The 19,102-nt window shown below is 40.6% G+C and overlaps 1 protein-coding gene across 13 annotated transcripts in view; it reads right to left on the reverse strand.

Annotated features, from left to right (window-relative positions):
- The window catches only part of NETO1 (neuropilin and tolloid like 1), a 131,186-nt gene that overhangs the window by 58,499 nt on the left and 53,585 nt on the right, over positions 1 to 19,102 (reverse strand). For 11 of the 13 annotated variants that reach the window (XM_045041205.1, XM_045041206.1, XM_045041204.1 and 8 more), the window contains exons 5-6: positions 4,936 to 4,977; positions 4,690 to 4,817 (exon numbers count right to left, since the gene is read on the reverse strand). The exons of 1 other annotated variant lie outside the window; for it this stretch is intronic. In XM_045041205.1, coding sequence (XP_044897140.1) covers positions 4,690 to 4,817; positions 4,936 to 4,977 — 170 coding nt within the window. Of the gene's footprint in view, positions 1 to 4,447; positions 4,529 to 4,689; positions 4,818 to 4,935; positions 4,978 to 19,102 lie in introns of all 13 variants that reach the window. One more of the 13 variants, XM_045041210.1, reaches the window with a different exon arrangement.

A 19,102-nucleotide genomic window follows, 5' to 3' on the forward strand; every position in this document is an offset into this window, starting at 1 on the left:
TCTAGGAGCAAGGTCCCTGTTTTCTCGATGACCAGTTACCAGGGATCACTTTTAGCTCTTAGACAGCGTTCTTAGTTCCTCTGACTTCCCCTTCTGCCGACAGCCAGAGAAAATCCAGCTTTTAAAGGGCTCATGTGATTAGATTAGGCTCACTTGGATAAACTCTCTTTTAATTAACCCAAGCCAACTGAGTGGTAGCCTTAATTGCTTCAGCACAATCCCCTTTGCCAGGTAGTTTAACATAATCAGGTATGTGATATTTTATATTCACAGTTCCACCGACGGGGCTGGAAATCCTCGGTTGTCGTATCTAAGATTCTGCCTACAATTAAGTTCATCATATAATTAACTTTAAAGCAACTTCACTATAAAATATTGACTTACTATAATTGTCAAGTTTTCCTGTTTATTTAATGCTAATTTTCTTTAAAACATTTTTGAGTCACGTGACAACACATTAAACACTAATGTGAAGTTTTAAATGATGGGTGATTACTAAAAGCTAGAGTTTTATTGTCCCAACACCTTAATTGTTAAGTTAATTATCTTCACCTCTGTACTTTTATAAGTGTTTGACTTATTTCTTTTCCTGTCTTAACAAATTTGACAATTTCCCCCAAATAGTGTGGTTTTGTGACATCACACCAGACCGGGAGTCAGGATACGGAAATCTCGCCTTAGCTCTGTACTAACAAACCAAATATTTGGGCGCTTATCAGAGACTCATCACGTTTTGATCTTGAAAGGAGTATAATGTTACCTGGGCCAAAAAATTACCTGACTTTAACATTATTGTACAAAATTTCTGCTAAACTTTATTTGGATTCTTCTTATGGATTTGATTTTGGGGCAGCTCCATTATTAAAACCAAAAGCAGAAACCCTGTTTGTACTGAATCAAAAGCTATTCTTTTTCCAGCTTTGAGCATTCAAATAAATTGTAATACTTGAAACACTGCAGATTAACCCTTACCTGCCTGTTCGTCTGTCCTACGACAGTCCTTTAAATGTCTGAAGATGGCTACCACATCCATTTTTCTAGATACACATCAGTTTGTTGTTTTATTCTGAGTTTTAACTGAATGACAGTCATTTGGCTTGGTACTAAGTATCTAAAGAAGGCCCAGCCTTCACGGAATTAACATTCAAATAGGTACCCTGTTGTGATCATCCAACATTCTTCCCTGTTGGTTCTTTTCTGTACCGGATCCAGAATAGGAAGCCATAACACCCTGTGGCCATCCTTGTTCTAGAATCTACAGAGAGACATCTCTGGATTCCACTCTTAACCCCGGGTAAGACTTCATTATCCTGTCTTAGGTTATTCACCTTTAAATGAGCCAATCAGTAGCCGATTTCCAATGTTCTTTCTGGCTCTAGCATGCCAAATTCTAAGAAATCTGGATGAATCACCTTCTAATTAAAGGTGATCATCTGTGTTACTATTTTCTATTTGTCAAAAAGTCTGAGAAGCAATGTAAATACTTGATATACGTTTTAGCAGAACCCCAGTGAGCTATTTATTAGCACCTGCATTGTGCAACTATGTTTCAATCCCCAGTTATCATTCAAAAATTCACCACGGGCCACTTCAAGTTTAACTTGTGCTTTGACAGTCTAGTCTCACAAGCTGCTAGGAACTCTGCAACAACAGAAAGCCCACATAGGCAGTCATATTCTTGCTTTTCTCCACGGTTATTCAAAGCCACTTCCTATCCTATCACCTTTAATTTCACAGAGAAAGCCTGTCACAATAGAGTCATCTTTGTCTAACTCTGCAGGCGGCTTCCCCTTTGGGTCACAGAATGCCAAATTCTGTAACAGACAGGTACACTGGGTATTGTTACTCAGGAATTGTACAAAAGACAGCCTATTTACCAGCCGGGGGAAAAAAAAACGATGTGTGTTTACACTCCCATAAAAACCCTCTCTTTAACACTCCAGGGACAAAGATGCCGGGAACAACAATGAGGTGGGGCTCAAATGTTTCCAGCTGGAAAAAAATTTTTTTCTAATCTTTCATTCATAGAGTTTAAGAAAAATGAATAGCATTTGCATGTGAACCCACAGATTATGTAAGTGAGCAATCTAGCTCCCTTATAATCCAGGCAGGGGATTGCCTTTTATGTTGCGAACAGCCTTGGTTTTTTTTTTTTTTTTTTTTTTTAAGGAGGGATCACTGTGTCTTTCTTCATAATACAACAAACGTTTTCAAAGATTTGTACAAATGCAAAGAGACCTGCCGGTGGAAAGACTGGAAGCAGAGCACGGCTCTGAATCTCCGTAACTGGAAGTCTGGGGAGAGGGTGCTGCACGTTCACACTGCACGCAGACCCCAGAGACACATTGACGGGAAAGTCAAGTGAAGGAAGCCAACACGCTTCCTCAAGATCACTCTATTTTCCCCTCATCCTGGATAGCCAGCCACCAAATTCTCCTTTTTCTATCGTGACTATTTCCTTTACCTGTCTACTGTCACAACCAGCCTCCACTGTGGGCATCACCTCCACTGTGGGGATCACCTCAACCATGGGGATCACCTCAACCATGGAGATCAACCTCCACCGTGGGGATTACCTCCACCGTGGGGATCAACCTCCACCGTGAGGATCACCTCCACCGTGGGGATCAACCTCCACCGTGGGGATCAACCTCCACCATGGGGATTACCTCCACCGTGGGGATTACCTCCACCATGGGGATCACCACCACCATGGGATCAACCTCCACCATGGGGATCACCTCCACCATGGGGATCACCTCCACCGTGGAGATCACTTCCACCATGGGGATCACCTCAACCTTGGGGATCACCTCCACTGTGGAGTTCAACCTCAACTGTAGGGATCGCCTCCACCATGGGGATCACCTCCACCATGGAGATCATCACCACCGTGGGGATCACTGCCACATCTTCCTACTGAGCCTTCTGCCTATAGTGTTCAGTCCTCTGTCACTACTTCACAAGGAAAACCTACTTTTCCAGAATGCAAATCTGATCACACCATTTTCCTGCTTCACACTCTTGCGTGTATCACTAATGCTATTGGGGTGAATCCAAGTTCTTTAGGGTTCCTACAGAGCCCTTTGACTTAAAGACTCACCATCCACCTCCATACTCATGTTCTACTTGGTCACATTCAATGACTCAATTCCTAAAAAAAGCTCACTGTCCTATGATTCTATGACCCTGATGGCTATTCCCTCTACCTAGAGAGCCCTCCCACCTTGTCTACCTGATACAATATTGTTTTTCATTAAACTTCAGTGGACCCTGGCGGAATTTGATTCCACGTGTGACTTACCTTCCGAGGTATACACGCGCTTCTCCCGCTCTCTACTACACCTTATAAATACCTCAACAAGCCTGTCTCATTCCTTGGATTAGTTGGTTACATATTTGTCTAAGAATTAAACTGGAAGCATGAGGACAGTGGCCGACATGCTTTTTTCATTTCTCCAGCGTGGTGCTCGAGATTTTACAGAGCCACTAAATCTATTAACGAAATAACCAACTGTTTCAAGCTCAATAAATAGTCAACTACAAACCCAATAAATCAATAATGCTTGGTTGAAACAATATAACTGAGGAATAACAATAAAGAGAGGAGGATAAGCAAATAATCGACAGTCTCCACCTATGATAGTGACTGACACAAAATCATTCCCAGTATTTCTTCATATCTTAACAGTAGGATAAATATGGTTGTTCTAAAGAAGTATTTCCAAAATAGTGGCCTGGGTTTGAATCTGACCTCTAATATACTTAATTTCATAACATATACATTAACAATTTTAAGAAAGTATTGCCAGCATTTAAAACTCAAGGTAACCTACATAAAATTCCAGCTCCTGCCACATTATGAAAAAACTGGAGGATTTGGTAACGCAGCAATACATTTTCATAACGACAATCGAAAGAAGCGTGATTCGGGCACCTGGGTGGCTCAGCTGGTCGGGTGTCCAACTTTGGCTCATGTCATGATCCAGCGATCTAGGAGTTTGAGCCCTGCATCAGGCTCTTGTGCTGACAGCTCGGAGACTGGAGCCTGCTTCGGATTCTATGTCTGCCTCTCTCTGCCCCTCCCCGCTCAGACCGTGTGTCTCTCTCTCAAAAATAAATAAACATTAAAAATTTTTCAAAAAAAAGAGAGAGAGAGAAAAGAGGGTAAGAGGAGGTGAAGTCCTGGCTGGTCTCTTTGCCTGGGCACAGACCCCCAGCCTTATCATAAGGTATTTTATATGCCAGAGATACATGATTTTACAAGTCTTGGGCAATTTCTTCCAAAGATAGGATTTTAGGTTAAAACAAGAACAGAGTGCAGATACTGACAGTAAAAGCGTATGTGTAATTATACTTAGAATCTTAGCTTACAGATAGCATTTCAATCCATTTTTCAGCGGGGGGCAGTTACGTTACAGCCTCTTGGGCACACTCTCTACTACACCCTCTATTGTAGTCTCTTGGGCAGGTGATCAAATGCCCTCTTCAGCACCCTCTCCATGTTATTTACGACATCAAAGGTTTCCTTGGATGGGGAAAGACAGGTTGCGTTTCAAAACCGAAAGAAAATGACAGCTTATGATCGCACTCTGAAACCTACTATGCGCGTCCGGTGGGTTAAAGGCCGCGCATGTTGCAGACGCTTCCCAAGCTGACTGTCGAATCTGTTTTCCCCTTAAGACTGACCTTGGATCGTGGAGGTGCCCGGATGTACCACTTGCAATCCACGGCCTCGCTGGCAGAAGCTTTGCCTTCCTTCATAATCTGTACAGACTCCACAATTCCTTCTGGGCCGCCCATCTCAAACTCACATGCTAAATAACGAAACGCCAAACAAACATACAGAAATGGAGCTTGAATGATAAACCGAAAGTATATTTCAGAGCAGAAAACAGAGACCTCTGAACATTATTGAATATCTACGTTACCAACCTGGTAATGGTTTCAAAACGCCAAGGTCCTTAAAGTCAGGATCTTAAAAATTGAGAAAAAGATAATTAGTCTTATTCTGCATTTATTACTTAAAACGATGTTGAGTAATACACCATTACATTATTCAGGAATCTGCCAAGAAATAGATTAAGAGAAATTAAGCGGCCGAATAAAAGCCTGCATGGTAATGTTAAGACCGAAATGTTAATTTATAAAACCGATCTATTACCACAGGGTTTTTCGTCAATACGCAAGAAGCCACTTTTCAAGACCGTCCAAGGCCACTCTTCATGCAATCGTCAAATGGAAATACTGCTCACCGCTTCGGACTCCACAATCGGACACTGGTTGTTTTTGCAAAACGTATCCATAGGTAAGTAAGTGAGGCTTTGAATAAACTTCCATCGGTGACACATACGGTCATTTTGTCTGATTTAACCAATTCTGTAAATTTTGGGGACACAAATCTCTTTGCCATTGAAATACCGGGAGCACAGAGTTAAGCTGTGAAACCGAGGACCGCTCTCCCCCAGCAGAACGCCATCATCCTGTTTCCAGCAGCCCTCTTCCCTCTTTATTCCATGCTAGCTCCCCAAGTTTTTCTCAGTAGTCTGCTGTGCCTTCTCAACCCCGGCTCTCTCCCTGCCTTTCCCCTCACACCAGGTCCCCAGGGCCAGGTATGTGTCCTTGTCTGCTCACGTACTTGGGGGAAGCTTGATTTATCACAAGTCTCAGTCTCAGAACCGGCCTACTTGTTATAGGCCAAGAACGGTGGTCTTGATTCCATATCCTGAAATTGATTTTGAGGTTAGTATGCAACCAGTGAAATATAATGGTGAGCCTAGTGGAAGGCTTCTGAGGAAAGTTTCTTTGAGAACAAAAAGAAACAGGGTGTATTTAGTTTTCTGGCTCACATCATGGTCTGGTTTGTACGGGGACCCGCTGGGGTCATGCATGGTGGTCAGCTTATGAGGTTGACAGGCACTAATGTGAGAAGATGCTAACTCTTAAGGCTGCAGAATGGAACCATGGAGAACCATGAGTCCTTATGGATCTCACTGGTGCACCCTCTTCAACTACTCCATAGTCACACTTCTCTGGGCCTTTTGCTTTTTGCTACAATGTACGTCCTTATAACCTGTCACTTTGAGTTGGATTTTCCTTAACTTATGGGTAAAGGCATGAAGGCTATGATTTTTCGTGGAGACACATGGTATCCAAGTTAAAAGGTGACTTTGACATTTAATTTCTTTTTACTACTATGGTATTGGCTATAAATTAAAAATCTAATAAAGTTAGAAATATGTTGGGAGACACTGCTCATCAACAGTCGAGGACTGAAATATGAAAGGGTAGCAACTCTCAGGAGGCAATTATTTCTGGATATCAAGGCTGTGTGTGCATAGATGTCTGTGGTATCCAAGGGCACTTCTTTGTATGTGTCTATCCTTGGATACACGAGGCCCATGGCTTCAGGCTGACTGTATTACCGTACTTATCTTCATTACGTTTTTTTTTTTTCCTAGTTTTGTTAAACAGTAATGCGTACTGATATATTGAAACTAAACGGCCTGGATTAGCCAGGCTACAATTTAGTTATGTCAACTATTTAGACATACTTTATCGTAGAACACAATTATAATGTGGTAATACATTTTGGGTTTTTTTTTGTTTTTTTTTAAATTTTTTTTAACGTTTATTTATTTTTGAGACAGAGAGAGACAGAGCATGAACGGGGGAGGGTCAGAGAGAGAGGGAGCACAGAATCTGAAACAGGCTCCAGGCTCTGAGCTGTCGGCACAGAGCCCGACGCAGGGCTCGAACTCACAGACCGCGAGATCACGACCTGAGCCGAAGTCGGCTGCCCAACCGACTGAGCCACCCAGGCGCCCCAACATTTTGAATCAAGATATAAATTCCTTTGTATAATTATTTTGAAAACAGTCCTCTTACCTTTTAGAAGAGAGAAAGGAAAAAAAGAGAAAGGGAAGGACAGAAGGGAGGAAAGGAGGGAGAAAAGAAAGAAAAAGGAAAAGAGAGAGGGAAGGAGGGAGGAAGAAGTATTGTATGCAATCTTTATGAAAGAAGCAGAAATGACGATGATCTAGTCAGTTTGGATCAGGATACCCCCAAGTAATTTTTTTTCCCTCGTCTAAATTAATGGATATTTGGTTATTCTTTAAAAATGTATATTTATTATCTACTTTGTACCATAAAAGAACTATGTTTTGTACAGAATTACTCAGATTGGTTGTCACCATTAAGCTGTATTCTTGGTATTGAAGACACCAAATATCTTTCCTTATTTTTACACCAACCTTGCCCACCTCAGTTATCCAGATTCTTTATTATTCATTATATCGGTTTTACTATTTTGCATAATGCTTAATAATCGTCATCATTGATTACAATGTTTCAGCCTTGTGTGGCTGTTCTTGTGATTCTTGTGGAAGGGTAGTTGGTATTCTATTTTCTGGTTTGAAGGCTAACATTTGTCATTTTTATAACTCATGTCGGGCAACGTTGAGAGAAATGCCAGTTCTGGGAGTTGAAAATTTATTTTTGTCTTTGTATTAACGGTGAGAGTGCTGATGGTTAAAAAAAAAAATGGGGGGGGGGAGAAAAAAAACTTTAGGAAAAAAATCGTTTCTGCACTTTCATTCGAGTTAGCCATCAGTAATTTCACAGTGACAATAACAGATGGCCCCCATGACCTGCAAAATACACAGAAAATAAACAACACAATTTTTTAAAGCAGCCTAGACTGAATTTAAGAACACGAAGGTTGATTTTTTGGTCCCAGGTTGTTTGGGGGCAATGACAGAAATTATTATGCAGAAGCACAACGAAGCTAGACTTGGAAAGCCATCTTCTACCCAGGATCTCCCCAAATCCGTTCTCCACTAAGCAATCCGAATAAGCTTTGAAAAATATAAATCAAATCATGATACTCACCTGACATTCCACTGCCCATGGAATAAAATCACAGCTGTTTTGAAAGGACTGTAATTCTCCATGTGCCCTTGCCCCTGACCCCCTGGCCCAATGCACTGTCTGCTCTTGATTTTGCTGTCTCCTCTCAAGACACATCAACACTTCCTGTTCCTCCAGTACGTGACCTGGCCCTCTTCCTTGCCTGTACTGTCCCCCCTCCCTCCAACTACCACCCCGTGGGTGGATCTTTCTCCTTCTTTATCTCATGACTGGAGTGTTGTTTTCTCAGGAAATCCTTCCTGGATGAGCCTCTCCAAAGTAGCCCTGCCTCTCACTTTCTTTTCTCCCTTCACGACTTCTTTGATCAAAATCCACTATTGTTTTACTATTTACTTTTCTTTTTTTTAAGCTTTTTAAAATTTATTTCAAAAGAGAGCAAAGAGCATGTGGGGAAGGGGCAGAGAGAGAGAGAGAGAGAGAGAGAGAGAGACAATCCCAAGCAGGCTCTGCGCTGTTAGCGTAGAGCCCGAGGCAGGTCTTGAACTCACAAACCTTGAGATGGTGACCTGAGTGTAAATCAAGCCTCAGACGCTTAACCCACGAACTACCCAGACACCTCTATTTGTTTGCTTTTCTATTGGCCATCTCCTCCCACCAGACTATAACAAAGCACACCCTCTGAGGGACTTCTTACCTGTTGTTCCTCTCTCTCTCTCCAAGACCTAGAACATTGCTTGAGCATGGTGGGTGCCCCATAAATATGGTTGAATCTAACGTATTTCTTTGTGTATATATATATAAAAAAATAGCTACTTAATATGAGTTTGATTTTGTTATACTGTTGACATACTTACTACACGTATAACTACATCTTTCCCAGAGGGTCTCACAGTAAATTATCAAATTAGGTGCTATTTGAGAGAATAATCTCTACTAAACCAAACCCAAATCTCTTTCTGGGCACCCAGCTGACTCCATTCCCCCCAACCTCCCTTGCAGTTGTGGGTAGCTGTGGAACCAAGTTCTGCCCAATGAAATGTGGACAAAGTGGCTGAACTTCACTTGAAGGCTGAGCTCATAAAAACTACTGGAAAAAAATTCCACTCCGTCTTCCACGGTCCACCTCAAAAGCCACCCAGTGAAGGTGCGGAATTGCACCAGCTTCAGCTCCTGGAAGAAGATGTGCTGTACTGCCTCTTCCTTGACTCTGATTAGACCACAGAAGCAAGAATTAACTTCAGTTACCAGAGATCACTGAGCTTTTCGATTTTTTATTCTATGGCAAAAGTCAAACTACGTTCATACTACTGCTAAAATGTTACCGTTCCACATTCTCAGTTTCTCGGGAATGTATGGCAGTTTCCAGACATGATATGTGATGACATCATCACTATTACGGTTACTAAAATATTTGCCTGTGTTTTCAAGAACACTCTAAGGTAGTGGGTTTAGGCTATAAGTGATGTACATTTTCAGAGATTAATCCCGTTTATTCTCAAGGATTTTATTGGGCTAGCTTTAATTTTCCCTGCTGTAATCTCTGCAACCTGATTTTTGTCCAATACGTTGTTATATTGAAATCTAGAATTACGTCTTGGGGCGCCTGGGTGGCTCAGTCGGTTGGGCGTCCAACTTCGGCTCAGGGCATGATCTCGCGGTTCGTGAGTTCGAGACCCACATCGGGCTCTGTGCTGACAGGTCAGAGCCTGGAGCCTGCTTCAGATTCTGTGTCTCCCTCTCTCTCTGCCCCTCTCCCACTCACGCTCTGTCTCTCTCTCAAAAATAAATAAACATTAAAAGAAAATTAAAAAAAAAAGAAATCTAGAATTACGTCTTGAACTTATATGGAAGCACAGCCAAAATTCAGGGCGTTTTCTGTCTTATTTTAGAATTACGTATATGTGTAAAAATATTTAAATTTTTTTCTAGTTTTAAAAATTGTATCTAAATGTATGAATATTCTGAAATTCAATATTTCCCCTGAAATAAAAGAAATATATTTGTAATATTCTTCTTCCCGGGAGGAGGGACATTTGCCAGAGATGAAGCAGACCGAGAGGCTGACTTTCTCCACCACCATTCCATGGTCTATGTCTAAAACTGGAGAAAAGGATGACACTAATATTCCGAAGAAGTATCTTCGGATATTCCGAAGAAGTATTCCGAAGAAGTATCTCCTCATGAAGAGGAGAGGTCGACTCCACATTAAAAGGGAACGCTGTACATAATAAATGAAATCATGACAAAAGCCATCATCCCTTCAGCTTCATACATGTGGATCATTTGTTTTATTGTGATTGGGGCAGAAAAATATTTTCTGGCAATTTTATCGTGGCAGTTTGATTGCAACACTATTTGGAGATCAACAACTGTTCTAAAAAGTACTGACTATTTTAGATGTAGATCTAATCAGCCTTTTTCAGAGGTAAAAGATCTTTTAGCACCCTTTTGAAACTAAAAATGATAAAGGTCCTGAAGCATGTTGCAAAGGGAGTTACTGTCCTGCTGTGGCTGGAGTAGCTCACACGAGACATGAGGGGCCTCGGGAAGCAATGCAAAGCGACCACTGCTGAATATCTACTGGCTGAACAGTCAGGAAAGAAAGAAGTCAGCAGACTCTACTGCTTTCTAACCACACAACCACCTGGAGATTTAAAGTTTTAGCCTTACACGAGAAGAAAGAGTTAATACCTTGTCGACAGAATTTTACTTCTGGGTAACAAGTAGATGTTCAGACATGGTTGAGCCGCTGCTTTTGCTCGAATTCATCAGCGTCAGCGTGAACCAATCACCAAGGCCTCCTAAGTAGCTGCTTGCCAACAAATGCAAGTCGTGCTGAAATATTCCAGTTGTTAGCAAACTTTTGAATGTTCTGAGTGATGCTGGAACATCTGTGTTGACATTTGCATTGACGTTGCAAACGCAATGGTAAATAAAACTTCTGATGCCTTAGCAGGATTCAAGACAATGGTACCAAACCACAGCCATTCGTATTCGTTGTATAACTCATCATTACACCTTTGTGCGGGCAAAGAACTGTTTTATTTCAAAATCTCCTTGACAAAGCACTACAAATTGCCACTGTTTTTAATCTAAAATTTTAAGGGCCTGTCTTTTCTGCAGAACGAACATAGTGAATCTGTTGACTTTAAGGAAAACAACTGATAATATTTGCTGCCAATGATAAAATTCAAGCTTCCAGCAAAGAAAATCATATCCATCACTGGGCATCCGACAGCTTCTCAATACTTAAAGCATTTTTAAATGTGACTGTTGACTAAATGTGCAAATATAATTTTTGGTGTGCAACAATGGACTGGGTCGACATTTGGAAGATCTGTAAAACAGTGATCCACTAACTGTCAAGTGTTAAAAATTCAGGCATGGGTAAAAAAAAGACAGATATTAATGTAACAGAATACAAAAAGAAATCACTGATATGGTTTCTCATTCCTCACTACAACTAACCTTTAAGGAGCTATCACTTTCTGAGGTTTGAGGTAGAATCTATCTGAAAAGTCTATGAAAACACTCTTCTCTTTTTCAGGTACATTATCTCGTGAGACTGAATTTTCTTCATATACTTCAACCCTAAGAACACAATGCAACACATTTAATGAACAAGTAGATGTTGAGAATCCAGCTGTCTTCTGAGAAGCCACACATTAAACAGAATTCCAGAAACATAAAGCAATGTGATTCTTCTAAGTATTATTTTAATATTTATTAATTAATATTTTAATTTCAATTGATGCTGTTAAAATGCTTTTAAAATAACACAGAATAGGTTTATTAGTGTAGTTTTTCTATGAATTAATAAATAGAAATTTAAAATGCTATTAGCTGGAATTTCTACTGTAATGAGCATTGAATGACACAGCCGTATAAGCCAAAGCCCTATGAAGTCTTCAGTTGTTTCCCGAGAGGACAGATGTTTTAAGACCCAAATATTGCAGAACTTCTGTCCTGGCCAACCCCACCTTTGTATCGTGGGTCAACGCCTTCTTGCAACAAAACTCGAAATTGCAATTTATTAACTCAGGGCCATGCGACGCATTTATTTCATACTCAAAAGAGATTTCTACGATGCCAGCCAGATTGTAGACGGACTTTCAGTAAATGAATATTTACCCGATTAGACTACAACTGAGTCAAGTCAGAGGCATATTCATCTTATAAATGAACAAAATGGAAGTTCAATTACTATAGAAAATGCAACTTGTTTTGAGCTGAAACCTAGAAGTTTTATAGCTAACGTACAATGTTAAACCAATCATTCAATACGTCTTTTTCCTGAGCTGAAAATGTGGTTGGTCTAGGCTTTTTCCAGCTCATGGATGCCATTATATCACAAAACACAGTGGTATTCCTCTAACAACAGTTTATGGGAGAATGTAATTGCCTGACCTGGCCATGTAAATAGAACTATAAAACCCTCTGATTATAAAACTCAACTTTGATGCTTTGATATGTTTTGCAAGGCACAGCTCAACTCCCCAACAGGATCATCTTGAAGAAAGTATTTCCCTCAAGCTTCCATAATTTCACACATCCTGAATTCTGTCATAAGCTATATAACGTCTCCACGTCTCACGTCTATTTACTTTGGAAAGTCCTGTAATATCTGTGGGTATATCTGCATTCAATCAGCTCTCGTGTGGAAACTAACTGCCACTCCAATGGCCAGGTCACTGTCTCTAGCATTCCCTCCTTGTCTGTGACCCATCTCAGCGTTGGCTCCCTGTTTCCTACTCAAGATTGAAAAATACTGACTTTGTAGTTTTTGCAATCAGTTAACTGAATTTAAGATGCCGTTTTTAAAAGCAATTGCAAAAAATCTTGACAGTGCAGTACTAAAATAGCTTACATCAACATATTATTTTAATAATCTGATTCCTTTCAGTCTTGTCTAGAAGCAACATTGCTTTAACAGAGAATTCATAGTATAATATTTTAAGCATTTTCCAAGGTTACTGTTATCGATAAGTATGAGGCTGGCAGTTACAACTTCACAATAGAGTTTCTCTTCCCAAGGGTTGTAAGGTGGGCACAGAGTTTGCATATCATGACTTCCGGTTTAACATAAAATTTACTCATATATGGGATTTAGAAATGGAAACCTAAAGAATTTCAGGAATCAGAATTTTACAAGTCCTTTAATATATTACCGATATTTGCATGGCTTGTACAGAAGTTTTGTTTCCTCATTTTACTTATTAAGCTGTAACAGGAAGCTTTCTCACGATGCTTGTATTCACAGTTTTAAATAAATTGAGAAGACAGAATTCTCTTTTACAAAATGTATGCAAAGAATATTGATTTTGCTCTGCTCGCGTTAAACAGGCTTTTGCAAGGTTTGTTTTTGATAGATAGTCACAGGATAGCAATATTCTTCTATGGGGAAAATGCATTGGCCATGTAGAATAACAAAAAAAACCTTGCAGGACGAAGGGAAGAAGAAATCTTCAGAAAAGCAAAAGAGTAATGAAGGCAATTAAAAAGAAATCCTCAATTGCCCAAAACGTGTTTGGTGTTTCCATATTGAATGCAAAGGAAACCAGGCAAGTTCTTGATCATTAGCAACGCCCGCCCCCCGAATTCTCCCAGAAGCCCCTGTTCGCTCATCCAGCTAAGTACCTCCTAAATCACATGAAACCTCAAATAAATGAGTCCATCTTTCAAGCCATCTTTTTCATAGACCTGGTTTAATAGGGCATTTCTTGCTGGCACAACAAATGCTGACCCTCCCAGCAAATGAACACCCCCAACGCCCTCTTCTTTCTCAGTTACTTCACGTTTCCCGTTTTCCCAACACTCAGCAATGCTTATCAGTACGCACAGGGGAGATACAGGCTTCCGGGTCTGGAACGAATAAGTCACAGGAACAAAAGGTACAGCAGAGCAAGTACAGTGGATGAGGCCGTAAGAGAGCTGTACGGTGACAGGTGATAGTTACGCCGAAGGTGAGTGTGGCATAGAGTATACAGAAGTCGAGTCACTGTGTTGTACACAGGGAACGAATGTCACCTTGTGTGTCAACTCTATGGAAATAAAAGAACTTTTTTACAAAAAAAATGTTATTTCATAGTAATCAGGGAGGGACAGGATTCTTGACCATAGGAGAGTTTGGAGCAAATACTATGACAGGGAGTATGGCACTTGCCTCTGAGGCTCATACCTACGAGAGAGGAGCAGGAAATGACGTCTTGTGGGTGAACTTGAGAGTTTGGGCCCGGGCTAGCAGGTGTGATACTCGGCTACCGAGGAGGAAGATATTCCTGGCTCTGACATGCCAAGAATTGAACGTGCGGGTGGCACCACAAGTTGTGTGTGTGTGTGTGTGTGTGTGTGTGTGTGTGCATGCTAGGGGATGGCATTATCCTCGCATCAGCCTCTTTTATCCCGCTGTGTCACTGTAAGCTAAACAAATTGTCACTGAAATTGAAAAAAAAATATGTTCGCGAGAAAAAGTTACGTTTTCCCAAATCTTTTTTGAAAATAGCAATGCAAGTATCGTGAGAAAGCCTTGTAAGTGACAGCTAACTAAATATGCCGCGGACGGAATAAAGGTGTGCAAGCCGTGCACGTGTAGCTTCAAGACAAGACTTCTCGTGCTTCCACTCGATTTGATGAGCCTTAGCCGGTTCTAAATGGAGCTGGAATGGCCTCTAGTTGGAGGCCGTGGGAGCGTCCTCTGTTGGTGCCCTTGGCAAGGACTGTGGAGTTTTTATGCCAGGGGCTAGCAGTGCACATGGGCAAGCGGAGCCATCGCGGGGCTGGGAGGGGGAAAGAACAAATGCAAAATGCCAAGCGCTGGCCCTGCCAGGAGATTCTCATGAGAGCATGCGCGATTCATCCCCTGATCCGTCCTGGGGATGCTCAGGGGATGACATAACAGCAGGAACTGTCGCCCATCCGGACGAAGAGTTGGAGCTACTATGTTCTGTCTTCGAAAGGAAGCGTGTCCTAGTTTTAACCCCCAACTCTCATCTCCGTTGACCCAGGTCAGAATCAGTGAACTCTAGCCATCCTTCTGCACTTTGAACCCGCAAAACCCAGCCACGCACTTCTTCTAAAAGCCACGTGTGCGCGACGCATCATGTGGGGTGACTGAGGTTAAGAGGACCCAAAATGATTTTCCAGTGAGGCAGTAAAACATGGAAGAAAAACCCTCTGAAACCATATTATGTTAGAGGAAACGACCCTAAAAGCAAAACCGAAACATACAAAACATCAGAGAGGAGGTCAAATAGGAATTTCATGAGGAAGAATTCACCAGAAACATTGAATGATGCTAACCCTGTGTCAGGCAGCACCGATTCCTGAGAGAATTCTACCTTCTAAGGTATCAATTGCCTCTTTTCTAATAAATTAGGGTAGAAATATCAACTGTCCAAACCAGAGAACTTACGAAAATGAGCCAAGTAACAGATAAGATACAGATTTCCCAAAGTGCTCTATACGTTATTCTGTTCATGTACACTTCAGAATTTTAGCTCCTGGGTGGTAAACGGATATAGTAATACCTAAACTTTTCAAAACTTTTTAAAACATGCCTAAAATATTATTGTTGCTCTAAAACCATATTTACAAGTCAAATCCCACCGTGGAACCTCACTGTCTCTTCTGCGTATTGTACTTATTTCTAGTAGAAAGCATCTTAGCTTTGGGGTTCATGAAGAATTCCTCTAGTTTCCTCAGATGCCTGAGGTAAGATGGAGAATCCCTGCAGAAAACTCAAAATGCAGTTCCTGATGCATATTTACAAATATCAAAATAAGGACAGATACCCAGTAAATGCCCAGACATCCACTTTTCCTTTAACATATGACAACATATACTAGGTATAAAAAGCCCTTTTATGTCAATTTAGCTCAGAATCTATACCCTAGTTTTAGATAATGGTAGAATTGAGCTCATTTGAATATGTATGAATCCATTTACAAAAAGCATTATACCTAGTATCACAGCTGGAGATTTCAGAGGCTTCTAGATGCATGCACCTGTCTCAGAACTGGAGAGCCCACTATGTACTTCCTTCTTCATTAGCAGGTAACTTCGGTCCATTTAAGTATAGGGGGATTAAACAGTTACAAAAACAAAAATCCTGAATCATTTCATCTGCATTTCTTGCATTTCTTTTCGTCCCCCTGGAACTAATTTCTCCAATATCACAGCAATTCCTAAGGTTGGAATGAGTGGCTGAAACCGGTGGTTTTTAATGAGCATTTCACTTGAGAACACAAGGGATCAGTCAACACAAGTTCTGAACCCATGTGAAGAAAATTAGACTACGGCTTCTTAAATTCCTTGGCCTCTGAGAAAGAATTATTTCTCGAAAGTTTAGCCTCCATCTTGGGGACCGGAAAGAATTATAGATGCGGGAGCTCCAGACAGAGCTGGACTGTCAGGGTCCACTTGGACCCAAATCTGTCATCTAAGGGTTGCAAGAATCAAACACGTTTCCAGGGGCACCTGGGTGGCTCAGTTGGTTAAGTGTCCAACTTTGGCTCAGGTCATGACCTCACAGTTTGTGAGTTCGAGCCCTGCGTCGGGCTCTGTGCTGACAGCTCGGAGCCTGAAGCCTGTTTCAGATTCTGGGTCTCCCTCTCTCTCTGCCCTTCCCCACTCATGCTCTGTCTCTCTCTCTCTCTCTCAAAAATAAATAAAACATTAAAAACATAAAAAAAATCCATGTTTCCGGCCTAGGTCAAACACAACTCGATGTGTCTATTGAAATGTAAGTCTTAGAACATTTAATAGTGCTGTACTGACATCTCTTTCCATTGGCATTTAAAAAATATTTGTGTAACTGTAGAGCTGGTGCTATGTTACCAAACCTTAAATGCTTCGCTTCCCCCTGAAACTGCAGTTAAAGACTCAGCGGTTTATTGAGACACTTGATAAATCTGCATTCCCTTTGCTCATTTTTCTGTCATTCAAATATAAGAGCACTAAAGCTATTTCATTAAGAGGTGTGAAAATAATGCAAGATTTCCCCCAAGTAATGGTCTAAAACAATATAAATCAATATCATAATTCTTAAGTTGAAAGCAGAGAATTAGGTCTCTCTTGTTTAGTCAGAGAGTGTAATTGATGGGGGATTCTATCAATTTTATTCCTCGAGACTTTTCATTTTATCCATCACTAGACTTCTCCTGATTACCTGAGCTGAAAGCTTCTAAAACAAAATTAACTTGACTCCTTCGTACTTTTGCTTTCACCAAAAAAAATACCAAGAGCTCTCAAATAGTCTTTGTAAAATGTCTCACTACTAATCTCCCTTTCCAGTCTACCATGGTCTTCTTACTCCTGGCCTCCTTCACTTTAGGGTACCAGAATCCTAGCCAGTCTCTTTGCCTTAGCCCCCCTTCCGTCCAGTGCTTTGTGTATAATATTTGAGCTAAAGTGACACACAAGAAAGAAAGAAATCCTCTCATCTACGGTCACGTGATTTTTGCCAATGGTGCCAAGACATCTAATGTTGGAAGGGCCGCATTTTCAGCAACTGGTTCTGGGAAAACTCAATATCCATGTGCAAAATAGTGGATTTGGACCTTTATCTAGCATGTACAAAAATTAAGTCAAATACATCAAAGACCTACATATAAGACCTAAACCTATAAAACTCTAAGAAGGAAACATTGGTTAAAATCTTGATGACACTGACTTTGGCAAAGATTTCTTGGATATGATACCAAAGGCACAGGAAACAAGAGAAAAAAATATAAACAAATTGGACTTCATGAAACTCGAAAAAATTTATGCATCAAAAGAATATCAACAGAATAAAAAGTCAATCTACTGAATGAGGCAAATATTTGCAAAGCAGGTATCTGATAAGGGACTAATGTCCAGAATGGGTAGAGAAGTCCTAAAATGCGACAACACCACCAACAAAAAAACAACAACCCATGATTCAAAAATGGGCAAGTGACTTGAAAAGACCTTTTTCCAAAGAAGATATACAAATAGCTAATAAACACATGAGAAGATGCTCAATATCATACATTCATCATTAGGGAAAAGCAAACGAAACTACAATGAGATATCACCACATACCCATTAGAATGGCTACTATCAATAAAATAGAAATGACAAGTGTTGGTGAGGTTGTGAAGTAACCAAATCTCTTGTGCACTGTTGGTGAGAAGGTAAAGTGGTACAGTGCCTATGGAAAACACTATGGCAGTTCCTAAAAAAATTAAAAATATAATCACCATATGACCCCACATACCACTTTTGGGTGGGAGCAAAAAACAAGGCAGAGTGGGAGATGCTAATCATACCAGATTTATAAAAAGAGAAGAAAATGGAGGGCATACAATATTTAAAGAGACAATTTATTCAGAGTTTTAAAAGCTGTTGAGAGACAGAACATATTTAAAACAGCCCAAGAAAAAGAAAAGCAATTTCTTCAAAGGAACTAACACTTGTATTCAACAGAATCCAGAAAACACTGGAATGATGTATGCAGCATGCTAGAAGGTGAGTGCCAACTCGAGTCACACCTGCAAGAAGACATTATCAACACATATTCAAATCCTAATATCCAGAGTATCTACAGACTAACAGTATGTGAGAGACAACATAATATAAAATGGGCAAAAGTTCTGAACAGGTATTTCACACAAGAAAAAATCCAGGTGTCCAGGAAACATAATATAAGCTACTTAATCTTTTTAATAATCAACAATTGGACAATAATTAACACAACTATGTCATCCCATTACACAGTTACTAATCAGAAACACAGATTAAGATTGACATCAAGTTTTTGTGAGGGTGTGGGATGAGAGCTCTCGTCCACTGCTGATGGTAATGGACATTGTTACTCCTCCACTGAAAAAGAATTCCATTTTCTGCTTTGGAACTGGGTAGTCAGTTGGAGGTCAGAAACCCCTTGAGAAAATTACCAATGGTGGCTGGAAGAACACTTAGAAAAATCTTACTGGACTTTTACAGACACCTGTGTTATTTCATGGTGGAACATGTGGCGACACTGTTGCCTGGGTAACATGGAAAATGGCAATGCAGTCCATGAACTTGGGGGTTTCACTGAGGCGATTTCTAGAAAAAAAGCTGAGTGTCAAATGCTTTCTCTTAGGTGCATATGATAAGGTACAGATACAGATCAATGTGACAGGAACTTTTCATCAGAATCAAGGGGAGACTTTGCCAACTCAGGACTCCATTATCATTTGTCTATTTCTTACTTCTCCAACTTGAAAAT

Source organism: Felis catus, chromosome D3 (assembly GCF_018350175.1).
Source record: "Felis catus isolate Fca126 chromosome D3, F.catus_Fca126_mat1.0, whole genome shotgun sequence".
Taxonomy (NCBI): domain Eukaryota; kingdom Metazoa; phylum Chordata; class Mammalia; order Carnivora; family Felidae; genus Felis; species Felis catus.